This window comes from Narcine bancroftii, chromosome 2 (genome assembly GCF_036971445.1).
Source record: "Narcine bancroftii isolate sNarBan1 chromosome 2, sNarBan1.hap1, whole genome shotgun sequence".
NCBI lineage: Eukaryota > Metazoa > Chordata > Chondrichthyes > Torpediniformes > Narcinidae > Narcine > Narcine bancroftii.
In genome coordinates, this window is record NC_091470.1 from 33,127,532 (window position 1) to 33,151,940 (window position 24,409).

The 24,409-nt window shown below is 40.5% G+C and overlaps 1 protein-coding gene and 1 long non-coding RNA gene across 3 annotated transcripts; one reads left to right on the top strand and one right to left on the bottom strand.

Moving 5' to 3' along the window:
* Nucleotides 1-491: 491 nt before the first annotated feature.
* chga (chromogranin A) lies at nucleotides 492-14,722 on the bottom strand. 2 transcript variants are annotated; one of them, XM_069915230.1, is made up of 7 exons: nucleotides 14,657-14,722; nucleotides 14,219-14,265; nucleotides 13,990-14,083; nucleotides 13,632-13,700; nucleotides 11,078-11,171; nucleotides 8,794-9,634; nucleotides 492-956 (listed from the first exon to the last, which is right to left on the bottom strand). In XM_069915230.1, the coding sequence occupies exons 1-7, from the start codon at nucleotides 14,697-14,699 to the stop codon at nucleotides 876-878; spliced, it is 1,269 nt and encodes a 422-aa protein (XP_069771331.1). In that variant the 5' UTR covers nucleotides 14,700-14,722; the 3' UTR covers nucleotides 492-875. The 2 variants fall into 2 exon arrangements, 1 of the variants encoding a protein (XP_069771331.1); XR_011350491.1 differs by lacking the exons at nucleotides 8,794-9,634; nucleotides 11,078-11,171; nucleotides 13,632-13,700; ... (1 more) ...; nucleotides 14,219-14,265; nucleotides 14,657-14,722 and adding an exon at nucleotides 4,161-4,257 and having other exon boundaries at nucleotides 869-956.
* Nucleotides 14,723-21,349: 6,627 nt separating this feature from the next.
* Nucleotides 21,350-22,978, top strand: LOC138752293 (uncharacterized). The gene is made up of 3 exons (XR_011350492.1): nucleotides 21,350-21,417; nucleotides 22,394-22,466; nucleotides 22,812-22,978. It is a non-coding gene; the product is annotated as an uncharacterized lncRNA (long non-coding RNA).
* The last annotated feature ends 1,431 nt before the right edge of the window (nucleotides 22,979-24,409 follow it).

Genomic DNA, 24,409 nt, shown 5'->3' on the forward strand with positions numbered 1-24,409 from the left:
AGTTTTATCTTGATATATATACATGAGTGATATTGTATTTTCAGTTTCAGTCCCTTTTCTTCATTGTGCTGTATTTATTATAAAAGCCAATTGAAAAGAGAAATGTTTGTTTTGAAACTTCATTAAATCACCTCTTAATTGTCCCTTTCATGGAGAACAGCCTAATTGTTCTAGCCTCTTCTTATAACTGAAAATACTCATCCCTTGTAACAGCCCTAATAAACCACTTATCCTTTAAGGTTTTCAGATTTTCCATCAAGCTTTGAGTTCATACATGTCTATGGCTCTCCAGTTGATCCATAACCAGTGATTTTACAATGTTATGTAATTGCTTCTTTGCTATAATATTCCAAATCCAAGTCACATAAATTACATCATCACACACAATCACCTTCTAAGGATCTCTCTGCTCATTCACACCTTAATTAAATCTGGAAACTTCACTTTTTTCCCCCTCCATAAAAGGAAAAAACATTGCAAAGACCATGGGCTAATTTATTTTAATTACATATATTGTAATATAGAATGTACAGTACAATTAATTTGACTTGGCACAGACAGTGACCAAGTACAACATTTAATGAATTTCATATCATTTCATAGGGTATTCTAAAAAGCCATTGCATTTGAATGCATAAAGTGAAATATTGTAAACTCATTCAACTATTGTAAAAAGAAAAGAATGCCATGAGAATAAAATGATGCAAAAAATTTTGGTGAGAATAAGTATGGCAGCACCTCAAAGGGAAAAAAAATAAAGAAATTGGTTTGAGCACTAATGCATTTAGTCCACTTGATAAAATATTATTTGTCAAATAAAGTGTACTTTGAAGGTGCTGTTAGTTGCTTTGTTGTTAAGCTTTGTAGCATTACATTTAGCTACTACGCATTTGGTGTAACCTCCTTGCCATTGCTTCCAGTTCACTTTCCATCTCTTCAAGGCTTTCCACTTGTTCCTGAGAAAATATTAAGTTGAGCATTCATTGCATTATTGCTTCAAATATACTTTCTCAGTATAAAGATAACTGATAATTTCAGAGAAAGACTATTGTAACAGTCTATAACTAAATGACTATAATGGAAAGAAATGGCAGCCATTCTAAAAGACTGGACGTTAGTGTAGTTTGTCGGTCCAAAGGATAAGTATTTGAACTGAGCCATGAGAATTGCAGTTTTAACATAGTCTAAGAGGTATCTGCTAAGACCGTAATTTATCTCTCAAAAGCTGGATATCAATAATAACTGCAAAGCACAAGTGCAAGAAAAGTTTGAGATTACTTTAACCAGATGGATTTTTTTTAAAAGTAAATTAAAGCCAGTTTGCAATGGAAGTTGAATGCAATTGCAGTAAAAATTATCCTTGTTTTGAGAGATGCTCTGAAGATGTTATCTGAACTTGTTTATGAGCTAATAAAACTGAAACAGACTGGTTTTCCCCTGGTTGTTGGGTTTTAATTTTACAGACTGCACTTCAGTTTTTCGCTTAGTTTATTTTCAGATTTTATACACTCCACTGTGCCCTGTTTATCTTTGCTCTCAAATTCAGATGGATCTGCACGAAATAATACAATCACAGTCCACTGTGTAGTCTACTCCAGAGTACTGTACTTGAGCAGTCATAAGCCCCTTTTCCACTTACGTCCCACTAAATTGGTCGTTCAGCGTCCCAGGATAGGAATGGGGGTTTGGCTTTTCACACTTGATCACTCCTAACTGGGAATCTTTCACACTTGCAAGAAGCCATCCCCGGGGGTAGGATTGTTCTACCTTCTACCAGTGATTTCATGACACATCGAGCTATGGTGGACCTGCCCTAAATCCTGATCAATGTATTATTTGAACATAATTTTAATTAAACTTTATGTATGGCACAGTAATGAGCCCTTCAGCTCCTGTTGTTGTTGTGCCGACCTATATAAACCTTTATAAAGGGACTGTGGGAAAGTGCTAGCAATAAATAGCAATAGAGGACAATTTTTAAACAGCGTGGGAAAGTTGGTAGCGCTATAGTGCACAATTTATCCACCGTGGGAAAGTTGGTAGCTTTTTCCCCCAGTCTATAAATTGTGGGCTTATAGTGCTACCAACTTTCCCACATTGTTTAAAAATTGTCCACTATTGCTATTTATTTCCTCTCTCTCTCACTGCAACTTTCCCACAGCAAAGTTTATACCTTCTTTTTAATCTTTTATTCCTTCACATTCCTGCACTCATGCAAAAACTTGGGCCATTTCAATTCCACAGTGCAATTGCCCGTTTCGCACTTGCCTGATTGCAACGCTAGCGATTGTACTTGGGTCGAGAGCATCATTCTCCGGCGTGAGATGACATCATCTGATGCCGGCACGGAGCTGATTTTGCTTTCACGCTAGACACTTAAAAGGCAGATTGGCCGTTAATTCCTGGGAATCACTTGCAAATGTGAAGGGGGCTATAGATTTAAAGTATTTTCTTTAATAAACAATTTTTGAAAAAGAGCAAGTCAACTGTCATGTTGATAAACTAGCACAGAGCAAAGTGGGGCAAGTCCATATTTTACAGTTGACCACATGATGAACCTTGAACCTAAGCTGGACTAAATGTTCAGAAGTAAATGAGCTCTCAAGGTGAAGACTAGACATTCTCTTAGGGGACCAGTCTACAAAATATTCAGAATCAAAGTATAATGGGACAGCACCTACTTTTGGTAACCAATAAGGTGAAAATAAACACTGCACCCCAAATTTGTGCTTCTGCCATCTTGAACTCCAAACTTTGAAGTCAACATGGTATCTGCCACTTGCAAATCCATCAATTGAAACTAGGTTTGCAAAAGGATTTTCTGATGTACCAGAGTTGGAATACAGTGTGGTGAAGTAAAGTCCACCAGGGTGTGGACTTAATCCCACCAGAGGAAAATGAAATTAGTTTGTGCCTTTCTCTGCTTCACTTTACAGGCAATTTGAGTCTCAATCCTCTTGTTAGATATCACAAGTTTAGCACTGAAGCTGAAACTAGTGGCACAAATGCAGTGTTGTATCCTTAAATGCACATTTAAAATTAGATCCCTAACTACACATTTTGTCCTCTCTTAATTTCTGCACCTTTTGCTCTCATTCCTGTGTTAAGTCACCTCACTGAGTGTGAAATTCCATATTTACATTGTATGCAACAGGAAGAATATTGAGTTATCTTATTTAATTGTCTATTTGCATATAACATGCATGCAAATCTTGTGTAAATATTACCATGTATACTCATGTAATAGTCAACCTCCCATTTTTTTAGCTCCAGCTGCCCAACCCTCCAAGCTCCCAACGCCCTGACCACAAACCCTCACCTCAGCTGCCTGCCCACCCGAGCTCCCAATGTCCCATCCCTGGTTACCTGCCCACAGGTGCTCCGGAGGCTGCGACAGAGATCCTCACCCCAGCCTCCAACCCACCAGAGCTCCCAACACCCTGGCCACAGACTTATCACTGGTCCCAGCTATTTGAGCTCCCAATGCCTTGAATGATGCAGGTACTTATTGTGGTTATAAGTATAACCCATATAAAGGTCAAGCCCCCCCCCCCCCAAAATTTGACATGAAATATTAACTTTAATTCTGGTACATACAGTATTAGATTTATGGAAAATTAACTCATGAGCCCACCATCTGGAATACAGTGTGGTGGAGTAAAGTCCACCAGTGGTAGGCAATTATCTATGTGAATCTATGGTCAGAGTTAATGCTCTTTCTACCATTCTGGAAATCATCAGGTCACAAGACATAGGAGCAGAAGTAAGCCATTCAGTCCATTGAGTCTGCTCCAGCATTCCATTGTATGTTGATCTGTTCTCCCATTCAGCCCAACTCCCCTTAACCTTTGATATCCTGACTATTAGATATCCATTAATCTCTGCCTTAAATACACCCAACGATTTGGTCTTCACAGCCACCTGTGGCAGCAAATTCCAGAGGTTCACCACGCTCTGGCTTAAGAAATTCCTCCACATCTGTTTTAAATGGGTCCTAAAGTTGTGTCCTCTTGTCCTAAACTCCACTACTGTGAGAAACAACACTGCCACATCTACTCTATTCAGGCCTTTTAAAATTCAAAATACTTCTATGAGGTCCCCTGCATTCTTCTGAATAAGGAAATCATGCAAAATCTCAGTTTCTTCACTAATGCACATACTGAGAAGCAAAGCAGTGGAACCTCTCAATTGCCTCAAATCAGTAAGCATCCAAATAAAGTATAATGCAACCAGCCAAATTGGTTCCTCAATAATTCCAATGACTCAAGTTGGTAGAGGTAAAAGTTCATGATTGTTATGTAATAATACATTTAGAATGTAACATACCTGAAATTCTTTATCTACTGTAAGGAAAATAGAGAGTCACCACAGAAACAAGGCCTCAGTGAGGAACAAACTCACAACCCCTAGTTTACAAGGCCAATGCTCTAACCACTGAGCTATCAGAACCTGACCACTGCTGCTAACTGTGCAGTTTACATGTTCTCTTTCTGACCTATGTGGGTTCCATCTGGGTGCCCTAGTTTGCTCCCATATCCCAAAAGTCCAGCAGGTTAACAGGTTTCTGGCCACTCTGGGTTCCCCCTGTTGGCAGGCAATAAGTGAAATTAAGGGAGAGCTGATAGGAATGTGAGAAGAATAAAATGCGATTAGCGCTAAGGTCAATGCAGACTGAATTGCCTGAAGGATCTGTTTTCATGGTCTATGACCATGTGATCTAATTATTGTAGACCTGGTGAAAACAATGCTGGAGAAACTCAGCAGGTAAAACAATGTACGTTATGTAGCAAAGAAAGATAGATGACCAACATTTCTTTTCATCAAGGTACAGTAAAAGTCCTAAAATCTGGACTGCTTGGGAATTTGGCTGGTCTAGATTTTTGGATTTTCCAGATTCTCGGGCAGTACATTTATGGCGTTGAAGCAATGCACACACACACAAAAGCTGAGAGTGGTCAAGAAGTGGTCTGGATTTCTGGCATCTGGATTTTTAGACATTTACTGTTTAAAGGCACAGGTGTCTGAATAAAATGGTGGGGGAGGAGCATACGCAAGAGGTTATAGATGGAAGGGGAGGAGGACACATGGGGTATAACTCTGTGAATGGAGAGGGAATAGGGTGGAGAGGTGCATGTTCAAAGCTGGTCAGTCAGAATGTCATGTCTGTGCACAGAGTTTGCTGGATAGAAAATACCTCTTGATCATTACACATTAGGTAGTCAGAAGTATACATCCACTGAAGATCCTTAAATTGAAAAATAAGCACTTATCACGCCTCATCAATGCTATGCATTGATTCATTACCAACTGATGAGTTGCTGGAACCTACCCCTGGCATTGGCATTGCTCTGCAGTAGTCAATGTTTTCAGGAAGGGAGATACAAAATATGGAAAAGACAAAATGTGTTTCTTTTGTGTATCGAGATTTTTTAAAAAAATCTGCAGATGCTGGGCTCGAGAGCGGTACACAAAAATGCAGGAGAAACTCAGCAGATCACAAAGTAAACATAGGAAGCAAAAGGCAGTCAGCATTTTGGGTCTGAGCCCTTCAGGAATGCTGAAAATCCAACAATGCCAGACTAAAGATGTGGAGGTGGGGGAAGGGAAGAAGGGAGGAACACCAGCCAAGTGGTGGTTACCGGTGGGAGTGTAGAAGAAAAAGAAGTCGAGAAATGATAGGTGGACAAGCCAGAAGCTGGATCTCTGATAGGGTCAGCAAAATAGTGGACCACAAGCTTTATCACTTGGAGGTTATTCCTCATTGTCTCATGGATCTAAAAAAAATCTGCACTGCAAATTACCATTATCAGGAGTGTTGAACCAACACAAAGAGGTGGCTGGAATGGAAGCTTGCCCTGCGATTTAGATAAATATGGGCAGAAAGAGCTTCAAGTGCAGCATGGACAGCTGGAGGCTAATGGTTCTTGTTACCCATTGAATTCTGTCACATCTACAATTATCTTCTAAATTTAAAATAACTAAATATCATTTTTTTTAGATATTTACAGATTAGGAACTTTTTAAATTCCTTGGTATTAAATCTCCCTTAAGATGTGGAATTAAAGATGATAATTTTAAATTAAATACCAAAAAGTTGATATCAGTTCTCTCATTTATTATTGATGTCTAGTGGTAATTCCCTGGACAAGACTAAGAAACGGTGGGAACAAGATTTTCAACAAGAATTTTCTGATGCTACATGGGATTCTATTTTGAAATTGGTTAATTCATCTTCTTTAAGTGCCCGATATTCATGGTTGCAATTTAAAATTGGCTAAATTTCATTCTAATTTCTCATCAAAGTATGATGATGTAAGACTGAAGAAGGTACATTATTTCATGTGTTTTGGTCATGTTCCTCACTTTCCAATTATTGGGAAAGTATCTTTCATATCTTGTCATTAATTCTTAATGTTAATTTGGCTCCTAATTCTTTCCTTGCCGTATTTGGAATAAGCAAGTCGGTTGATTTAAATTTGTCTGCGCTACAATCCCACATTGCCTTTGCTCTCCTTATTGCAAGAAAAGCTATGCTTATGAGATGGAAGGATGTTGTTCCTCCTACACAAATTCAATGGTTATCTGATGTGATGGCATGTTTGACTCTGGAAAAAAATTAGATGCTCAACTAATGAAATTAACTTTAACTTTTTAAATTTATGGGGCCCATTCCTTGATTATTTACAGAATTTATGGATCTCATTTTATGGTTTGGTGGTCCTTTCTTTCATACATTGTTGGAACATACATGTTGAATCATAACTTCACAAGGGAGGGGGTTAGATTATTAGAATAGTTTTTCCTTTTCTGTATAAACATCTTGTTATTTGTCTCTTTCAAGGTTGTTTACAGCAATTTCTTAACATACATTTGACTTTATTGGGCACACGCGCACACACACCTATCTGATTTCAGAAATACTCTACTCTTCATCCAATAATAATATTTATAAACACCTTTCCTACACAACAATGGATAAAAAAGTAAAAGAATCACTTCAAGTCAAATTGAGATACAAAATTTTGATAACATTAGATGATCTACCCTTTCTCTGAATGTAACCTGAGCCCTATCAATTAACATGGTACTAGTTATAAGATTTGGAAGTGGCTTAACTGATACTGATGACATATTTAGAATGAGGATTCAAAGAAAGCAAAGGGTGAAGTGACCTCTAACCAAACTATTTCACAATTACCCACTTCCCTTGCACATTTTTATTTAGATGCTGGAGAAAGTTGCCTGCAGTTGGAAATATGAGACAGAAATGATAGCATTAGACCTTTGAATAAAACTCCTATATGATGGTCACAAAAAAATTTATCATTTTTGTCCAAGCATTTTATTCCTGCATGAAATCATATTGCCCAGTCTTCCTTGCCCTAGAATGGAAATGCTTGTCACAAAATTTAAAAAACGTTGTTTTGCATGCTATCCAGGCAAGTCAACCTCAACAAAATACAGCCGGTAGTGCAAGAATAGAAACAGTGTTATAATAAAAAGTGCAATATACATTTCTTTTCACTGTTTTACTTGTGTTAGGATGCCCTACTATTTCTAAATTATTTACGGAATTCATAAAAATTGTTTCTACACCACAGTACAATTGTAGTTAAAGATGTCTGAACACGGTACATTTGTAGTGTTTTCCTCATAATGTCTCTTGTCGTATTTTCAATTTCAAGGGACCACCTTGTTGAAAATCTTGTCCCCATTGTTTCTTAGTCTTGGCCTTTTAAAATGTTTGGATTGAGATGATCATATTTTGTTCATTCAGTTGCTTGGAGCTCAACATTCCTATTTCCAGCTATGTCAGATAGCCATGTTAGCAAGCCATTACTTTAAAATAAGGATAACTTTTATTACATCGGGCTATTGTAATGCTCAAATTCCTCTCTCAACGTACAGTCTGGAACCGCTCCCAAGATTTGACACCTACTCTCCGCCTTCCAGTGTGGCAACACTCATTGCCCTTCACCAAGCATCATTTGAAGATCACTCTCTCACATCTCTTATGGAATGTTCAGGCAAATATGCATCAAGTGCATACTTTAATAACATCTCTTAAAGCACCTTTCCTTGTCCTCTTGGTTTTCTATTACGAGACCAGTCTCATTAGCAATGTATGTAACCTGAGCAAGAACAGGTGGAGGGGATGAACCACCCATTAATAATCCACAATTTTAACCAATCTAGTTCAAAACCATAGACTGAACGAATGTCACATGCCCTGCCAACACTTAACTAGATGGAAAGAATTGTCACAAACCAAACCACAATCTATCAAGCTTTAAAGATGTCAAACAGAAAGGCAGCCTTTTTCTTGTTTTTCTGAGTTGATGTACTGGTCTCCCCAAGGACAGGGGCTGAGAGTTTACAAGCAGTTGCCAATCGACAGGAACATCTGCTCCCCAAAGAGAGCAACCCAAACAAGCTTAGGAAATAGGAGCAGGAATACACTATTTGTCCCATTAATCCTGCATTGCCATTGAATAAGATGGCTGATCTGGCCCTGAACTCCATTCCACTTACCCATCAGTTCCCCATAACTTACCCCATTCTTTAAAAATCTGAGTTTCAAATACATTCAATGACACAGCCTCTACAGCTTTCTTGGGCAGAGAAAGCCACAGATTCACTACTGCCTGAGTGATACAATTCCTCCTCTTATCAGACTTCACTTGACTATGGACTACTCTGCTTTAACAGGCTAAAGATCTCGACCATAATCCCGATTATGTTTATGGTAATAAACACCACAATACATCAGTTTTGTACTTAAAAATAACAAACCTCATTTTTCCTTATGGCACTTCCTTCCTCTTCTTTCTTATCCTCCACACCGTCAAGCTTTCTTCGCAAAACTGTTGATGCAGTGGACATCTTTTTCTGTCCATCTTCCTCAGGATTAGATCTTCTATTTCCCTGCAAGCGTTGGAAACGACCACGTCTGCCATGTGGCGTGGGATTTTCAAATCTGATCAATTTATCTTCCTGACTTATTTCTTCATGTTTCACCTTTTGGTCTGGGGCATATTCATCCATCTTTGGTTTTTTCTCCTTCCACTCTTCAGGTAACTCATCCTTTTCACCACTCTTGCTTGAATATTCTTCCTCTAATTTTCCTGAACTCTGGTGACCCTTGTTATACTCATTAAACTTTATTTCTTCATCGGAGACTGTCCCATTTTCCTCCATGTCTGAACTGTCACTGTTGGTTGCTTCATCTTCCCAGTCTTCTTGTGAGGGTTCTTCACTATAAACTATCTTTTCATCCTTGCTATCTTCATAATTGTCATCATTTTCTTCCTCACTCTTTGTTATTTCATCTTCACTCACCTCTTCAGTGAACTGATCTTCATGTGCCTCTGTACTATGCTCCTCTCTTTGCTCGTGATCCTGGGACTGGTCCACATCAGATTCATTTTCTGAGGATGCATTTTTAATTGACTCATCTTCTATTGGAACTCTCCTTACTGTTCCTCTATTCCTGTCCGTCGCAATGATGCTTGAATCTGTGGTTGTATCCTCAATATTCATAAAGCTGTGGCTGCTTGCATATGGTTGTCTCCCCTCTTCAATTTCCATTTTCTCAGTAGATGTTCTTTGGTACTCATCTGCTAGATTCTTTTGAGTTCTTTCTGCAGAGCAATCAATACACCAATTGAAATTTCAAAAATTCATTGATTATACTGGACAATGAAGATTTTGCTTCCTGAACACTTTTGGGTGTATTTTATGGATTTTGGGCTAGCGATCATGAAAATTACCTTAAAATGTTTTGACTACATGCCTTTTTGTTTTAGATACAAAATATTTTTTATGATTTCCTGTCATATTTTAGATCTATTAGTACACTGCCCACAAATCAAGCTGTTTTAGTCAGTCCAAGCATGCCTGGGCATGCACTCAGTGCAGGTGCTATGGAAATGTTATCTTAGGACTTTGTCAGGATAAATGCAGACAGGCTATAAAAGCAGCTCACATATACAGATGCTGTGCATTAGATTAATATCAATTGAATGCATGTTGATGCACATGTTCTTCAGGCAATAGCATAGTGAGTGTACTAAACAATTTATTGTCTTCAGGAAGATTCAATACAGCGGAAATGTCTCATCAATGTCACCTCAGCTGTGATACATTGTCACATATGTGGTGAGTATATGCTCAAGGCTCAAAGATGCACTGCACTTATTAAGAAAGTCATGAGCTCTCTTTTGATTGTCAAATTGATGACCAAGACAAACTCTCAAATTGTTGTGCAACATGTGGTGTCAACCTGAGAGCATGGCTCAGCATCATTATGCAATTAAACATGTTAAATTCTATAAAATTTAATGTTTCTCAACTTCCTATGTGATATAGCAAATTTGAAATTATCTTGGTGTTGAGCCTGAAGTTGTCTATCACGATCCCCAATTTTTTTTTTCAGGAAGCAAACCTTAGAAAAACATTTGTTGTCCCGTGATGTGCTTTTAGATCAATGATAATAATGAATATAACAATGTCTTTGATCACTTGTATACATTGGACACCCAAAAGTGGAGATGAATACAAGTAGTATAATAATTAAATTGGTTAAGTTCTCCCAATCAAAGTCAAATTTGTCCAACAATTTCCAAGAGGAACAAAAGCACAGAAGTTGTTTTATTGCTTAATTAAAAATTAAAACTACCTCCAACCCTACCCCTCCCCAACATGATAGCAATGTACACCAAATAAAATAAAATTTGTTGCTACCCAAGTGATGAGGTAACATTTGACCTGTTTTGCAGATTGTTGATATGTTCCAAAGGTTGACAATAATCAGTGCTACAATATGGTTGAAAATCTATGTAAGATCTTGCAATTCTATTTTTGTATGCCACGTAATCTACTTTATGCATTGTCAGCTGAATTATATTTGTGAAATAAAATTGCTGTAACCTACAAAAATATACGTCTGAAATGCTTCCTGGACATGATTTCGCTGATGCTTCATAACTGTTTAGAAATTGCATCTACACCAGGTGTTTGAAAAGTGAGTTTTTGCAAAGTGCCCTTGCTGGGTTTACCTCAACACGAACCTAATGATGGTATCTTTTTGTTATCTTGATTCTTCAGACCTGGAAGATGCTTTTCTTTATAATCATTGCTCTGCTTCATCTGCAGAGCCTTCTCATTGGCCCCTGAATCAAAATAGCAAAGAGAATTTGTTATAGAATCAAAGCTGACTTTCTGTCGCGCCCAGGCTGGTTGGATTTGATCGAAATTAAATATCATTGCTTTCTTCAGCTTTCCAATTAATAGAATCAGAGGCTGATGACATCAAAAACAGTTAAGTCCTCGTTATCCGGAATTCAAACAAAAGGCAGTCTCAAGCAACTGGCACAAAAAAAAAATTAAACAACCGGAAAATTCACTTATCTGGCATTTACCAATCGCCATGGGTGCCTGATTCCAGGGGTTTTGCTGTACTAATCTTTTGCCACTGAGAATTAAGCTTTCACATTCTTTGGCAATGTAGAATGTGGTAATAAATTGGTATGGTACAATTGGCAGTATCAGTTTTTGATATTAAATGCATGTACCTTTACAAGTGCCTTATTTAATGTTGCTCAAATCAGATTGCCAAGCTGAACATTTTGTTCAATGGTTGAGTTAAGACAGTTGATCTGTTTTGTTTGGGCTAATGTAATATGCTAGTTACCAACAGGTAATTGGCATTAGCTAGAATCTCAGCCCAGAAAGGTGCTTCTTTTTTTTCCCCCAAAATAGGCAGCTGAGACTTCATGAGAACCTTAGGTCATAATGGATCTACATTTAAGTAGAGTGGGAGGTGTCCGAATATGGAAAGAATCTCTGCAAGCAACCAAAGATGTTCTTAGAGTCCTCAGTAGCTCAATGGACAATTTGAAAATACCCTGGTATTTCCTCCCATGTCAGGTATCAAGTGGCAGTAGTAGCAGCCACCTCTATTAAATCTAGCAAGACTTTTATCAAGCAAATGACCAATATGGGCTATTACATGACAGCAAGCTCAGGGTGATAGATTCATACAGCATAGTAATGGGCCATTCAGACCAATAGATAATATCGATTACCTTGCTCCCATATCATTCTCCCCACATTCCCAACAACTCTCCCTAGATTCTACCATTCATCATCACACTATTGGCAATTTCTAATGGCCAATGAGCTTACTAACTTTAACACCTCAGCACCTGGAGGAAACCCAGGTGAACACAGAGAGCATTGAAATTCCACACAGATAGATGCTGAGTGAATCTGGGTTCCTTGAGGTGAGAGGCTGGAGCCCTACAAGCTACACCCCTGTGCTGTGGTCCTTCAAAAATTACAAGGGGTAAAGTTGAAAATCACTTTTAAAGGAAGTGGGGAATGTTTTAAAATTTTAATTTAGACATACAACATGATATCTGGCCCTTCGGCCCATGAACTCATGCTGCCCAATTATGGCCAATAAACCTACAGCCCCCAGTAGATAAGGGTGGATACATCTCCAGAGCCTGACAAGATACACCCTCAGGCCATGAGGGCAGCTAGTTCTGAAATTTCAGAGCCCCTGGCTGAAATATTTAAAATGTCTTTAACTACAGGTGAGATGCCTGATGATTGGAGGGTAGTTCATATTGTTCCATGATTTAAAAAAACTCCAAATGTTACGCAGGAAATTATAGGCCCACGAGTCTGTCATCAGTAATGGGTAAACTATTGGAAGTTGTCCTAAGAGATCAAATATACAAGTATTTGGATAGCCAGGGACTGATTTCAGATGGTCAACATGGCTTTGTGCATAATAGGTTGTGTTTAACCAATCTTATAGACTTTTTTGAGGAGGTTACCAGGAACATTGATGAAGGAAAGGCTGTGGATGTTGCCTATATGGACTTTAGTAAGGCCTTTGACAAGCTTCCACGTGGGATGTTGTTCAGGCATTCAATTGATATTAATCTAATGCACAGCATCTGTATATGTGAGCTGCTTTTAATTTAGACATACAACATGATATCTGGCCCTTCGGCCCATGAACTCATGCTGCCAAATTTGGCCTATTGTGTACAGTTTCAAACTACAGGAAAGCTTGAAAGAATGCAGAGAAGATTTACCCGTACTTCAAGAACTGATTTACAGGGAAAGGTTAAACAGGTTAGGACTTTATTTCCCCAAGAGCATAGAAGAATAAGGGGAAATTTGATAGAGGTTTACACAATTATGAGGGGTTTATATGAGAGTAAATGCAAGTAGGCTTTTTCCACTAAGCTTAGGTGAGATATAAACCAGTGGACACGTGTTAAGGGTGAAAGGGGAACATTAGGGCGAACTTCTTCACATCGAGAGTTATGGGAGTGTGGAACAAGATGCCAGCTGAATCAGTAAATGCAGGCTCAGTTTTCACATTTAAGAAAAAATTGGACAGCTACTTGGATGGGAATGATATGGAAGGCTATGGACTGGGGGCAGGTCAGTGTCGCACAGACTAGAAGGACCTGTTTTCTGAGCCACATGTTCTATGTGATGTTCAATGGGAAAATAGTTTATAATTGTGGCACCATTCTGACATTCTACCAGTCTTTGAAAGACAAAGCTTCCTAGTTTAGAGTCAAAGTAACACAGTTATCAGGGATTACCATCAGCAGCAATTTCCTGCAATTCTCGCAGAAGATTTTGATGTCGAAGCATGTTGATTATTCTCTCGTCTACAAGGAGCACAGAATTGTAAAATAAATGAGTAATTCATTCAAATCCAGAGCAGAGACCAAAGACCTCAAGCTATTTTATGGCGACAAGATTTGTAGATTTTACAGTTAAGTCGTGGGAGGACAAAACAATTTAAACCAATTAAATTAAAATCAACGTAATCTTTAAAGCGAGCATGCCTTAAAAATCTGGAGGCGATAGTTCGTTGGTCACGAGAAATGAAATGGGTTTCATAATTAGCTTAATGAAAGGTTGATAGGAAAATGAAATGATTTGCGTTCAGCCTACCTCCCCTGAGAGCTTCCATACACTCTTGGCTAATTGGCAAAGGGCTGGGCTTGGACAGCGTGTCCGAGAGGACTTCCACAACGCAGTTCATTATCTACAAATAAAAAAGGTGCTTGGCAGTCAGTGTGGTTCTCGACAACCTGGTCCCCAAGGTGGGAGGTGGGGGGTAGAGGGGGATACATCAAGGTCACAAAGAGGTCAAACAATAATCTGATGGAGACGATCTTACCTTGGTATCGGCTTTCGGTGGTTGAACGGGCACGGGAGAAGAGAAAGCTGCAGGAAGGAAATAAAAAAAACACATGTTACCGAATCGACCGTCTATGCAAGGGGGAGTTCAAGACGGGATGCAGGGCGAGAGGTCGAAGAGTGCAGGAGTGGAGAACTGGAGTTTCTAGAACCGATTTAAATGGTCAGCATTGTATTAAAATACCATGTAGGCGCAACCCCAAAACCTCGGCATCGTTGTGGGACAGAGGGTTGGTTGCTTCGGGGGAGCTCGTTCTGCCAAATCACTGAGAAAGAGTGTCAGCAAGCCCTGCTGTCCTTGGTGCTGAAATGGGGTCATTGGCGTTCCTCCATCAACTCTGTCCACTTAAATCAAACGAATCCTGACACCCCACGGGATGAAGATTCTCGGAAACGAGTAGCAATTAGTCGTCCTTACCTTGCCCTGCGAGTAGAAGTGCGAACAGTACCAGGGCGGTCATTTTTCTTGCACAATGTGCATGAACTCAGTAGGTGCAGAGCAGGCTCTCCCCAAGACGTTCGGTCCAGATCCCCCGCTTTCCAGGGCTTGATGTGTTGCGAGACTGATGAGCCTGAGCTGAGTGACTCTGGAACCAGCGTGGGGACTGCAGCAGCAACTCCAGCTTTAAGTCCCAGCGACCGGATGTGACATCGAGCACAGGCAAAGAAAATCCCAAAGGCATCCAAGGCAGAACCAATCCAGGTGAGCCCAGAAACCCTCTGGGTTTTATGCTCACTCGGGGCAGAAAAAAGGGTTCTCGGAAATCAGCTAATTCAATCTCCCTGACATGAATGCAAATATTATGTGCATTGTAGCATTGCTAAGCATAAAATATGGACTAGATTCCTGAAAAGTGTTTGAATCAAATAAAATGCTATATGTTCCAGCAACACTTGAATTAGTTTGACACTGATCACTTGGTATTCAGAATCCTGATGAAGAAAGAGCCCAAGTCCATGCAATTCTTTTTTACACAACATTGTTATTTAGCATGACTTTAAAATTTGCCAGGTGTGTGAAAATACACCATTCGATATTGAAAACAGTTGTTATTTGAACTTGTACGTTGCAATCTTGGGGTGAGGGGCCGTACACAGCCTTTAGAGCCTCGTAAAAACCTCTGAAGTCACCAATGTCCGCGCTGAACTGGGTTCGTTTGGCGAGGCTCGTCCACCACTCATTTTGGATCTCCCGGAGTTTGCGCTGAAGATGGCTGCTTGCGCGACGGAAGGCTTGTTTCTTTTCTGGCCAGGAGGGATTTGTAAGGTGAGCCTGGTGGGCAGCTCGCTTCTTTGCCAGCAGCTCCTGGATTTCCCGGTTGTTTTCGTCAAACCAGTCCTTATTTTTCCTGGAGGAGAAGCCGAGTACCTCTTCAGTGGATTGCAGTATGGTAGTCTTCAGCTGATCCCAGAGGGTTTCAGGGGACGAGTCCGTGAGGCGGATTGCATCCTCGAGCTTTGCTTTGAGGTTTGCCTGGAAGTTTCCTCTCACTTCGTCTGACTGCAGGTTTCCAACATTGAACCTCTTTTAGGGGGCTTTACTGTTCCTGGACTTTGGCTTGAAGTGAAGGTTGAGCTTGCAGTGAACCAGCCGGTGGTCAGTGTGGCATTCCGTGCTGGGCATGACCCTGGTGTGGAGCACATCTCGTTTGTCTCTTTCTCGCACCAGGACGTAGTCCAGGAGGTGCCAGTGTTTGGATCGGGGATGCATCCAGGTAGTCTTCAGGCTGTCCCTCTGCTGAAAAAGGGTGTTTATAATGACAAGCCGCTGTTCTGCGCAGAGCTCCAACAGGAGGTGCCCGTTGTCATTGCACTTGCCGACACCATGCTTGCCCAGGATTCCTGGCCAGGTTTCTGAGTCTTTGCCGACGCGAGCATTGAAGTCGCCAAGGATGACAACCTTGTTGGCTGTAGGGGTGCGTTGAGTGAGGTTGCGCAGATCTCACCCCAAGTCCGAAGCCCGCTGCGCAGCTCAGACGGTAAAGTCCTACTCAGTGACAAGATCTCCATCCTCAACCGATGGTCAAAACACTTCCAATCTCTTTTCAGTGCCAACCGCTCAGTCCAAGAATCCGCCCTGCTTCAGCTCCCTCAACAGCCCCTAAGGCCAGAGCTGGATGAGGTCCTCACCCAGGAAGAGACATATAAGGCAATTGAACAACTGAAAAGTGGCAAAGCAGCAGGTATGGATGGAATCCGCCCAGAGGACTGGAAGGCTGGCGGCAAAACTCTGCATGCCAAACTGAATGAGTTTTTAAAGCTCTGCTGGGACCAAGGAAAGCTGCCTCAGGACCTTTGTGATGCCATCATCATCACCCTGTACAAAAACAAAGGCGAGAAATCAGACTGCTCAAACTACAGGGGAATCATGCTGGTCTCCATTGCAGGCAAAATCTTCACTAGGATTCTCCTAAATAGAATAATACCTAGTGTCACCGAGAATGTTCTCCCAGAATCACAGTGCAGCTTTCGTGCAAACAGAGGAACTACTGACATGGTCTTTGCCTTCAGACAGCTCCAAGAAAAGTGCAGAGAACAAAACAAAGGACTCGACATCACCTTTGTTGACCTCACCAAAGCCTTTGACACCGTGAGCAGGAAAGGGCTTTGGCAAATACTAGAGCGCATCGGATGTCCCCCAAAGTTCCTCAACATGGTTATCCAACTGCACGAAAACCAACAAGGTTGGGTCAGATACAGCAATGAGCTCTCTGAACCCTTCTCCATTAACAATGGCATGAAGCAAGGCTGCATTCTCTCACCAACCCTCTTTTCAATCTTCTTCAGCATGATGCTGAACCAAGCCATGAAAGACCTCAACAATGAAGACGCTGTTTACATCTGGTACCGCACGGATGGCAGTCTCTTCAAACTGAGGCGCCTGCAAGCTCACGCCAAGACACAAGAGCAACTTGTCCGTGAACTACTCTTTGCAGACGATGCCGCTTTAGTTGCCCATTCAGAGCCAGCTCTTCAGCGCTTGATGTCCTGTTTTGCGGAAACTGCCAAAATGTTTGGACTGGAAGTCAGCCTGAAGAAAACTGAGGTCCTCCATCAGCCAGCTCCCCACCATGACTACCAGCCCCACCCCCCCCACATCTCCATTGGGCACGCAAAACTCAAAACGGTCAACCAGTTTACCTATCTCGGCTGCACCATTTCATCGATGCAAGGATCGACAACGAGATAGACAACAGACTCGCCAAGGCAAATAGTGCCTTTGGAAGACTACACAAAAGAGTCTGGAAAAACAACCAACTGAAAAACCTCACAAAGATTAGCGTATACAGAGCCGTTGTCATACCCACACTCCTGTTTGGCTCCGAATCATGGGTCCTCTACCAGCATCACCTAGAACGCTTCCACCAGCGTTGTCTCCGCTCCATCCTCAACATTCACTGGAACGACTTCATCCCTAACATTGAAGTACTCGAGATGGCAGAGGCCGACAGCATCGAATCCACGCTGCTGAAGATCCAACTGCGCTGGGTAGGTTACATCTCCAGAATGGAGGACCATCACCTCCCAAGATCGTGTTATATGGCGAGCTCTCCACTGGCCACCGTGACAGAGGTGCACCAAAGAAGAGGTACAAGGACTGCCTAAAGAAATCTCTTGGTGCCTGCCACATTGACCACTGCCAGTGGGCTGATATTGCCTCAAACTGTGCATCTTGGCGCCTCACAGTTCGGCGGGCAGCAACCTCTTTTGAAGAAGACCGCAGAGCCCACCTCACTGACAAAAGACAAAGGAGGAAAAACCCAACACCCAACCCCAACCAACCATTTTTCCCCTGCAACCACTGCAACTGTGTCTGCCTGTCCCGCATCGGACTTGTCAGCCACAAACGAGCCTGCAGGTGACGTGGACATTTACCCCTTCATAAATCTTTGTCTGCAAAGCCAAGCCAAAGAAGAAGAACACGTTGCAATCCTAAAACATGATGTTGGATGACAGACACTCAAGATCCTGTTAAAGCAATTTGTTTAGAACTGTACAAGTGTTAATAAGCAGTGAAAACTGTCACAATTTATATTATATCAAAAAAAATTAATGAAGCAACTCATTATCTAAAGGCCCTTAAGTGAATATTTACCGTCATGTCCATGTCTGCAAGGGCAGAGGTGAGAGAAAGGAAGAAAAATAAGATTTTGTTTTGAATGATCATTTGGTTTACACTGCCCTCCTGAACGTTGGGACAAAGGCACGTTTTTCCTGAATTGGCCCCTGTAGTCCACAACTTTAAATTTGTAATCAAATTATTTACGTGTGATTAAAGTGCACAATCCAGATTAAAGATTTGTGTGCATTTTGATTTGACCATGTAGAAATTACAGCACTTTTTATACATTGTCCCCTCATTTCAGGGTGCATAATATTTGGGACATAGCGATGGTATGTAAAAGCAGTTGTGTTTAGTACTTTGTTGCATATCCCTTGCATGCAATGATGGCTTGAAGTCTGTGATTTATGGACATCACAAGGTGCTGAGTATCTTCTTTCATAATGCTCTGACAGGCCTCAGCTGCAGCCATGTTCAGCTCTTGCTTGTTTTGGGGGCTTGTTCCTTTAAGTTTTCTTTTCAGTATATGGAAGACATGCTCAATTGGATTTAGATTGGGCAATTGACTTGGTCATTCAAGAATGTTTCAGTTTTTACCTTTGAAAAACTCCTTTGTTGCTTTAGCAGTATATTTGGGATCATTGTCTTGCCGCAGGATTAAGTGCTGTCCAATGAGTTTGGAGGAATTGGCTTAAACTTGGGTAGATAAGATGTTTTTAAACACCTTAGAATTCATTTTGCTACTGTCATCAACAGTTACTTCATCAATGACGATAAGTGTACCAGTACCTATGGCAACCATACATGCCCAGTACATGAAACCCCCACCATCATGTTTCACAGATGAGGTAGTCTGCTTTGGATCTTGTGCAATTCCTTTACGACTCCACACTTTGCTCTTGTGATCACTCAGATACAGATTAATCGGTCTCATCTGTGCCCAAGGCCTTTTTCCAGAATCTTTTACATTTTTTTATTTGGCAAACTGTAATCTGGCCATCCTGTTGCAGTGTAGCCTCTGTATTTCTGTTCCTGATGTTTTCTGCAGACAATTGTCATTGACGCCTCCTGAAGAATGTTTCTGATCTGTTGGACAAACATTTGGGGATTTTTCTTCATTATGCTGCGAATTCTTCTGTCTTCAATTGTAGTGGTCTTCCTTGGCCTGTCAGTTCCTTTGTGATTTCTGAGCTCATCAGTGCACTCTTTCTTCCAGCAGTTGATTTTGGTAATCCTAATGTCTGGGTGATATTCTTACTGTTTGATTCTTGTTTTTCAGCCTCATAATGGGTTATTTGACTTTCATTGCCACAACTCTGGTCCTCATGTTGAAAATAGCAACTACAGACTCCAAAGGTGATCATAAGCTTAGAAGCAAGCCTAGCTCTCTTATACCTGCACCAATGAAGCAATGAAACATACCTGAGTACTCACAAACACCTGTGAAGACAAATGTCCTGAACATTATGGTGCCCTGAAATGTATAAAAAGTATTGTAATTTCTACATGGTCAAAACAAAATGTGTACAAATAATCTTTAAAACAATCTGGAATGGGCACTTTAATCACATGGATTGTTTGATTACAAATTTAAAAATGTGGAGCACAGGGACAAATAATGGAAAAATGTGTATTTGTCCCAAACATTATGGAGGACACTATTTGATCATTTTCGCCAAATGTGCAAAGTTTCAACTTTCGTACAGCAGTGTTCCAACAAAGGTGGAAACAATGTTAGAAGCTGATTCCAAAAGATGCCCATATTCATCAATAGACTGAATGTTCCACCAAAAGAAAAATCAAAACTGCACAGCAAGTTTTGAAACTATTTGTTCGGTCAGGCAGCATTGTGGAGAAAAGGTACTCAAGCTAAAATGGTTTGAATGTCCTATTGGGTCAATTATCTCAGAACTGGAACTTACAACGTCACATATACATTTGGAATGTAAACAAAAAAAAAGCTAAGAGTAACTCATTCAGTTTTTCATGTCTGTACTGCTATTCTATGAAATTGTGGGTGATCTTTTAACTCATCACCACTTTTCTCTACTAACTTCATTTCCCTTGATACTATTTATACATCTAAGCTTTTATTAATGTCAGTCATGGATCTACTCAGCAACTGGGCCTCCTTTTTGGGAATAAGTTCCAAAGATTCATTACTTTCAAAGTTAAATAGTTTTTTTTTTCTCTCATTTTTGACTTGAGTAGCCAGCCGAATATTGTGAGATATTTCCTGTTACTGCAGTTGAATTCACAGAGGTCAACAAAATGAAAACATAAACTAGAATACAAATTGAATTGCATTAGGCTTCACCTGTTGAAGAGAATAGATTAGAGCCTTTCAGACAAATTACATTAAATGTTGGGAATTGGGCTTTGTGGGAGAGATTATTAATACCCCCCCGCCCCTGCCCCCCCCCCCCGATCTTGTTTAACATTGGGTACACTAATAGCCCAGAAAACATGCTGACAACAAACAATTGATTCTGCTGGCAGTCATTTGAGACGTGGACTTTCAACTGTGATTGCTTTAAAAATGACAGATGGCAGCATTATTATTAAAATGCTAAAAAAGAATGATTATCCTGAAGCGATTGGACAACATTTCCTCAAGTCAAAATCATATCTTATCATTGAATCACCAGAGCATTGATAAGCAAAAGGACATGAGACCAAGGATAATCTTTAGGGTAGGTAATTTGTTTAATGGGTCATTAAGTAACAACTAATGGGTCACCCACGGAACTGATGTCCTTGCAAGTTGTGCAACATTGTGACTGAGTACACGGAAAATGTCAATACCCATGAAAAAAAACAGAGCGCTGTTGATAATTATAATTTGGTTTGGTGATGATTTAAGTGATTCTTTTACTTTCAGAAATTTAAATTATGTGCCTATGTATATTCCAATGACATCAGAACAATGTACCTTCTCCGCTGAAAAATTAACTATAAGGGTCAATTATTGTTCAACAGTGGATGTAAATAATTAATTTAATTCTCCAAATCTGATTCATCTTCCTTCCTCCTCTTTCTAAGCTTTGTGATGTTATGGATGTCACTCTGCTCTACGTACAGTGTAATACACATAAGTGCTGGAGTAATTTAAACAGGTAGGATGGAGAACACGACAGCACAGCACAGGCCTTTCAGCCCTCGATGTGCTCATCCACAGTATCTATAGGAAGAAAAGGGTAATCAACATTTCAGACCTGAGCCCTTTGTCAAGGAATGAGCAAAATGCAGGCAGGTGCCTGCAATAAAAAGAGGAGAGGAGGGAGAAGGGGCAGGGAGAGGAACACAGGCTAACAGGTAAGAGGTCATAGGTGGACAGGTAGGAGGGCAGAAGAGAAAGTGATTGATGGAGGGGTTAGCTCTCTGAATGGAATGAAAGGGATGTGGTTGGGGAGCTGGAAGAAGGAGACAGAAGGATAGGGAAAGAGAGTGACTCAGGGAGGGGTTCCCACCACCAGACCATATGATCCCATCACCAGGCACATCCTCCCATCTCCTCTCCACTTTCAGCAAGGGACTGCTCCCTCCAGGTCCCCCTCATCGACTCATCCCGTTTCCCACTAACTGCCTTCTCAGTACCTACCACTGTGACTATAAGAAATGCTATGTTTTCCCCCATACATCCTTCCTCATCACCTTTCAGGGCCCCAAACAGTCGTTCCAAGTGAAGCAGCTCTTGTAAGTCGACAAGTGATATACTGGATGCAGACTGGGAGATAGTTCTGTTCAGCACCTTTGTTTTGTCCGCTGCAATAATAGGGACCTCCCAGTGACCACACACCATAAATATATATTTATTTCCTTGATTTGTTTTTGCCACTTGTTTGAGTTTCCGGTTGATTTTAATGTACTTGTATACACACATGCAAGAGCTTCAAAGTGTGACATGTTTCAGTATAATTGTGTTTTTAAATGTAGAGATAGTGTAATAATCTGCAAGGAAAAAGTTGCAGAATTGCAAGTGGTTATTTGAAGTTTATGATCCATTTGAGTCCTCCCTCTGCCTTATTGTAATAACAAATATGATTATTTCTTCATCTGCATCACTGACAATTCTTTTTTCTCAAAGCACAGATGTGAAACTTCCAGCTTAACTGAAAATGTATTTGAAAATTCAGATGTTGGAAATCAAGAACAAACAATGCAGGTAATAGCAGGTCAGGTTGGCTCTTAGTATTTCCAACATCATTCTTGTTTTAGCCAAACTGGCCCATGTTGGTGGATAATCTTTAAAGCATCGACCGATTTCTTTCTCAAATTTTGGATTTTGTTTTACAAAACTAAATTCTAGGTCTTGATTTTCTTTCTAAAATCTACAGTAGTGATAATTTAAATATTTCTATTCGTTAACACTTTGGTCGCTCAGTGGAGCTCAACCGAGTGCCTGTACATTTAAAGGGTAGGACTTTGATTCTTGAGAGAATAAACATGAGTTGCTTCAGTGTTAAATCTGATATTGGTCCTGAGCCTCCTGTCATTTCATTCCTTATAGCTTCCTAATAATTGTCATGGAATTGAAAGTACGACATGATATGATACAGGAAATGAGTGAACTTTGCTGATGGAAGTTATCATCAGGTTGTCACTAACATCTGATGGAGATTGGACACTAAAAATGTTTTATTCATCCCCCATCATTAGGATTTGGTGCAAGAGAGAACTTATTTGAATAAATGTATAATGGACTTTAACCTGAGGAAGATCATAATGTTTTGCATATTATTTTCTAATGCTCTTAATGGGTCATGTTCCTGTGGTATGCATCAGATGCCCTTCTGTCTAAACCAGCCATTCTCAATGGGGCCCCAATGTGCCCTTGTCCTTGGGTTGGGGTGGGGGTGGGGGTGGGGGTGGGGGTGGGGGGGGGGGGGAAACACAGCACATTTAAGTGAAAGCCTTGTTTTCTTTTCATGTAACATTAAAAATTTAGTATGTTTTTATGTAGTTGGTAGGAGAGAAGTATGGAAGAATAAAAAACTTCACTGTTTCACGGGAAGGGGCCCATAAACTCTGAGCGTAGTCCAAGGGGGGTCCATAGTCAAAAAAAGGTTGAGAATAGCTGGTCCAAACCATCCTAATCTTTTCTTTGTTCTGATGTTATTAATAAGACAGAGCATGAAAAATCACCCTTTTTATTCCTTCTGGTCATTATAAAGGATTCAAATGATCATGACATGACTTTTCTCTCTTTGAGCTATTACATGTTTTCAGCATTGTTTCAGATTTCCAGTCATCCAGATATACAGTAAAAACCTCGGTATCCGGCAACAATGGGGATCGGCAGATCCAGGACAGGCAAATTTTCCACTTGCTTGAAACTCACCTTTACAATGCCTAACTAATACACCAGCATTAAAATCTACCATTTATAACACAGAAGACAATGCAAAGTTCAAAGTAATTTGAAAAAACAATCAGTATTGTAGTCCTTAATTATGTAAACTTCACTTAAATCAGGTAATTTCCGCAGCTAACAAAATTTAAGTTTAAATTCAAACTCCAGTTGCTGGCACTGTAAGAGCGTTGGCTAACCACTACACTAACGGTGTCACCATTGTAATGAACCCGCTCCTCCCTCAAGTTTACAGATAAAGCATTATCAATATACTTACTAATATGCTAATAAGGATAAAAACTCTTATTAGACAGGGATAGGGAAACATTTAATTTAAAAAAAATTTAAATTTAGACATTCAACATGGTAACAGGCCATTTCATCTCATGAGCCCGTGCCGCCCAATTTACATCCAATTACATACACTCCTTGTATGTTTCGAACAGTGAGAGGAAACCAGAGCCTCGGGGAAAACCCATGTGGCTGCGGGGAGAATGTACAGTCTCCTTACAGATGGTGTGAGATTCGAACCCCGGTCTTGATCGTTGGTGCTGAAAAGGCATTGTGCTAACCACTACACCAACCGTGCCTCCCTGAGAGTCAACTGTGCCTCTTGGGAGAGATGCCCCAGTGGCGAATGGAACTGACTGGCACTTCATCCAGGGCGCCGCCATTTTATTCAAACACAACTTTGTTCAAACAGCCGCCAGAGGCGGGGCACGGCTGCGACGCTGCGCTGGCTGAATGTTTATTCC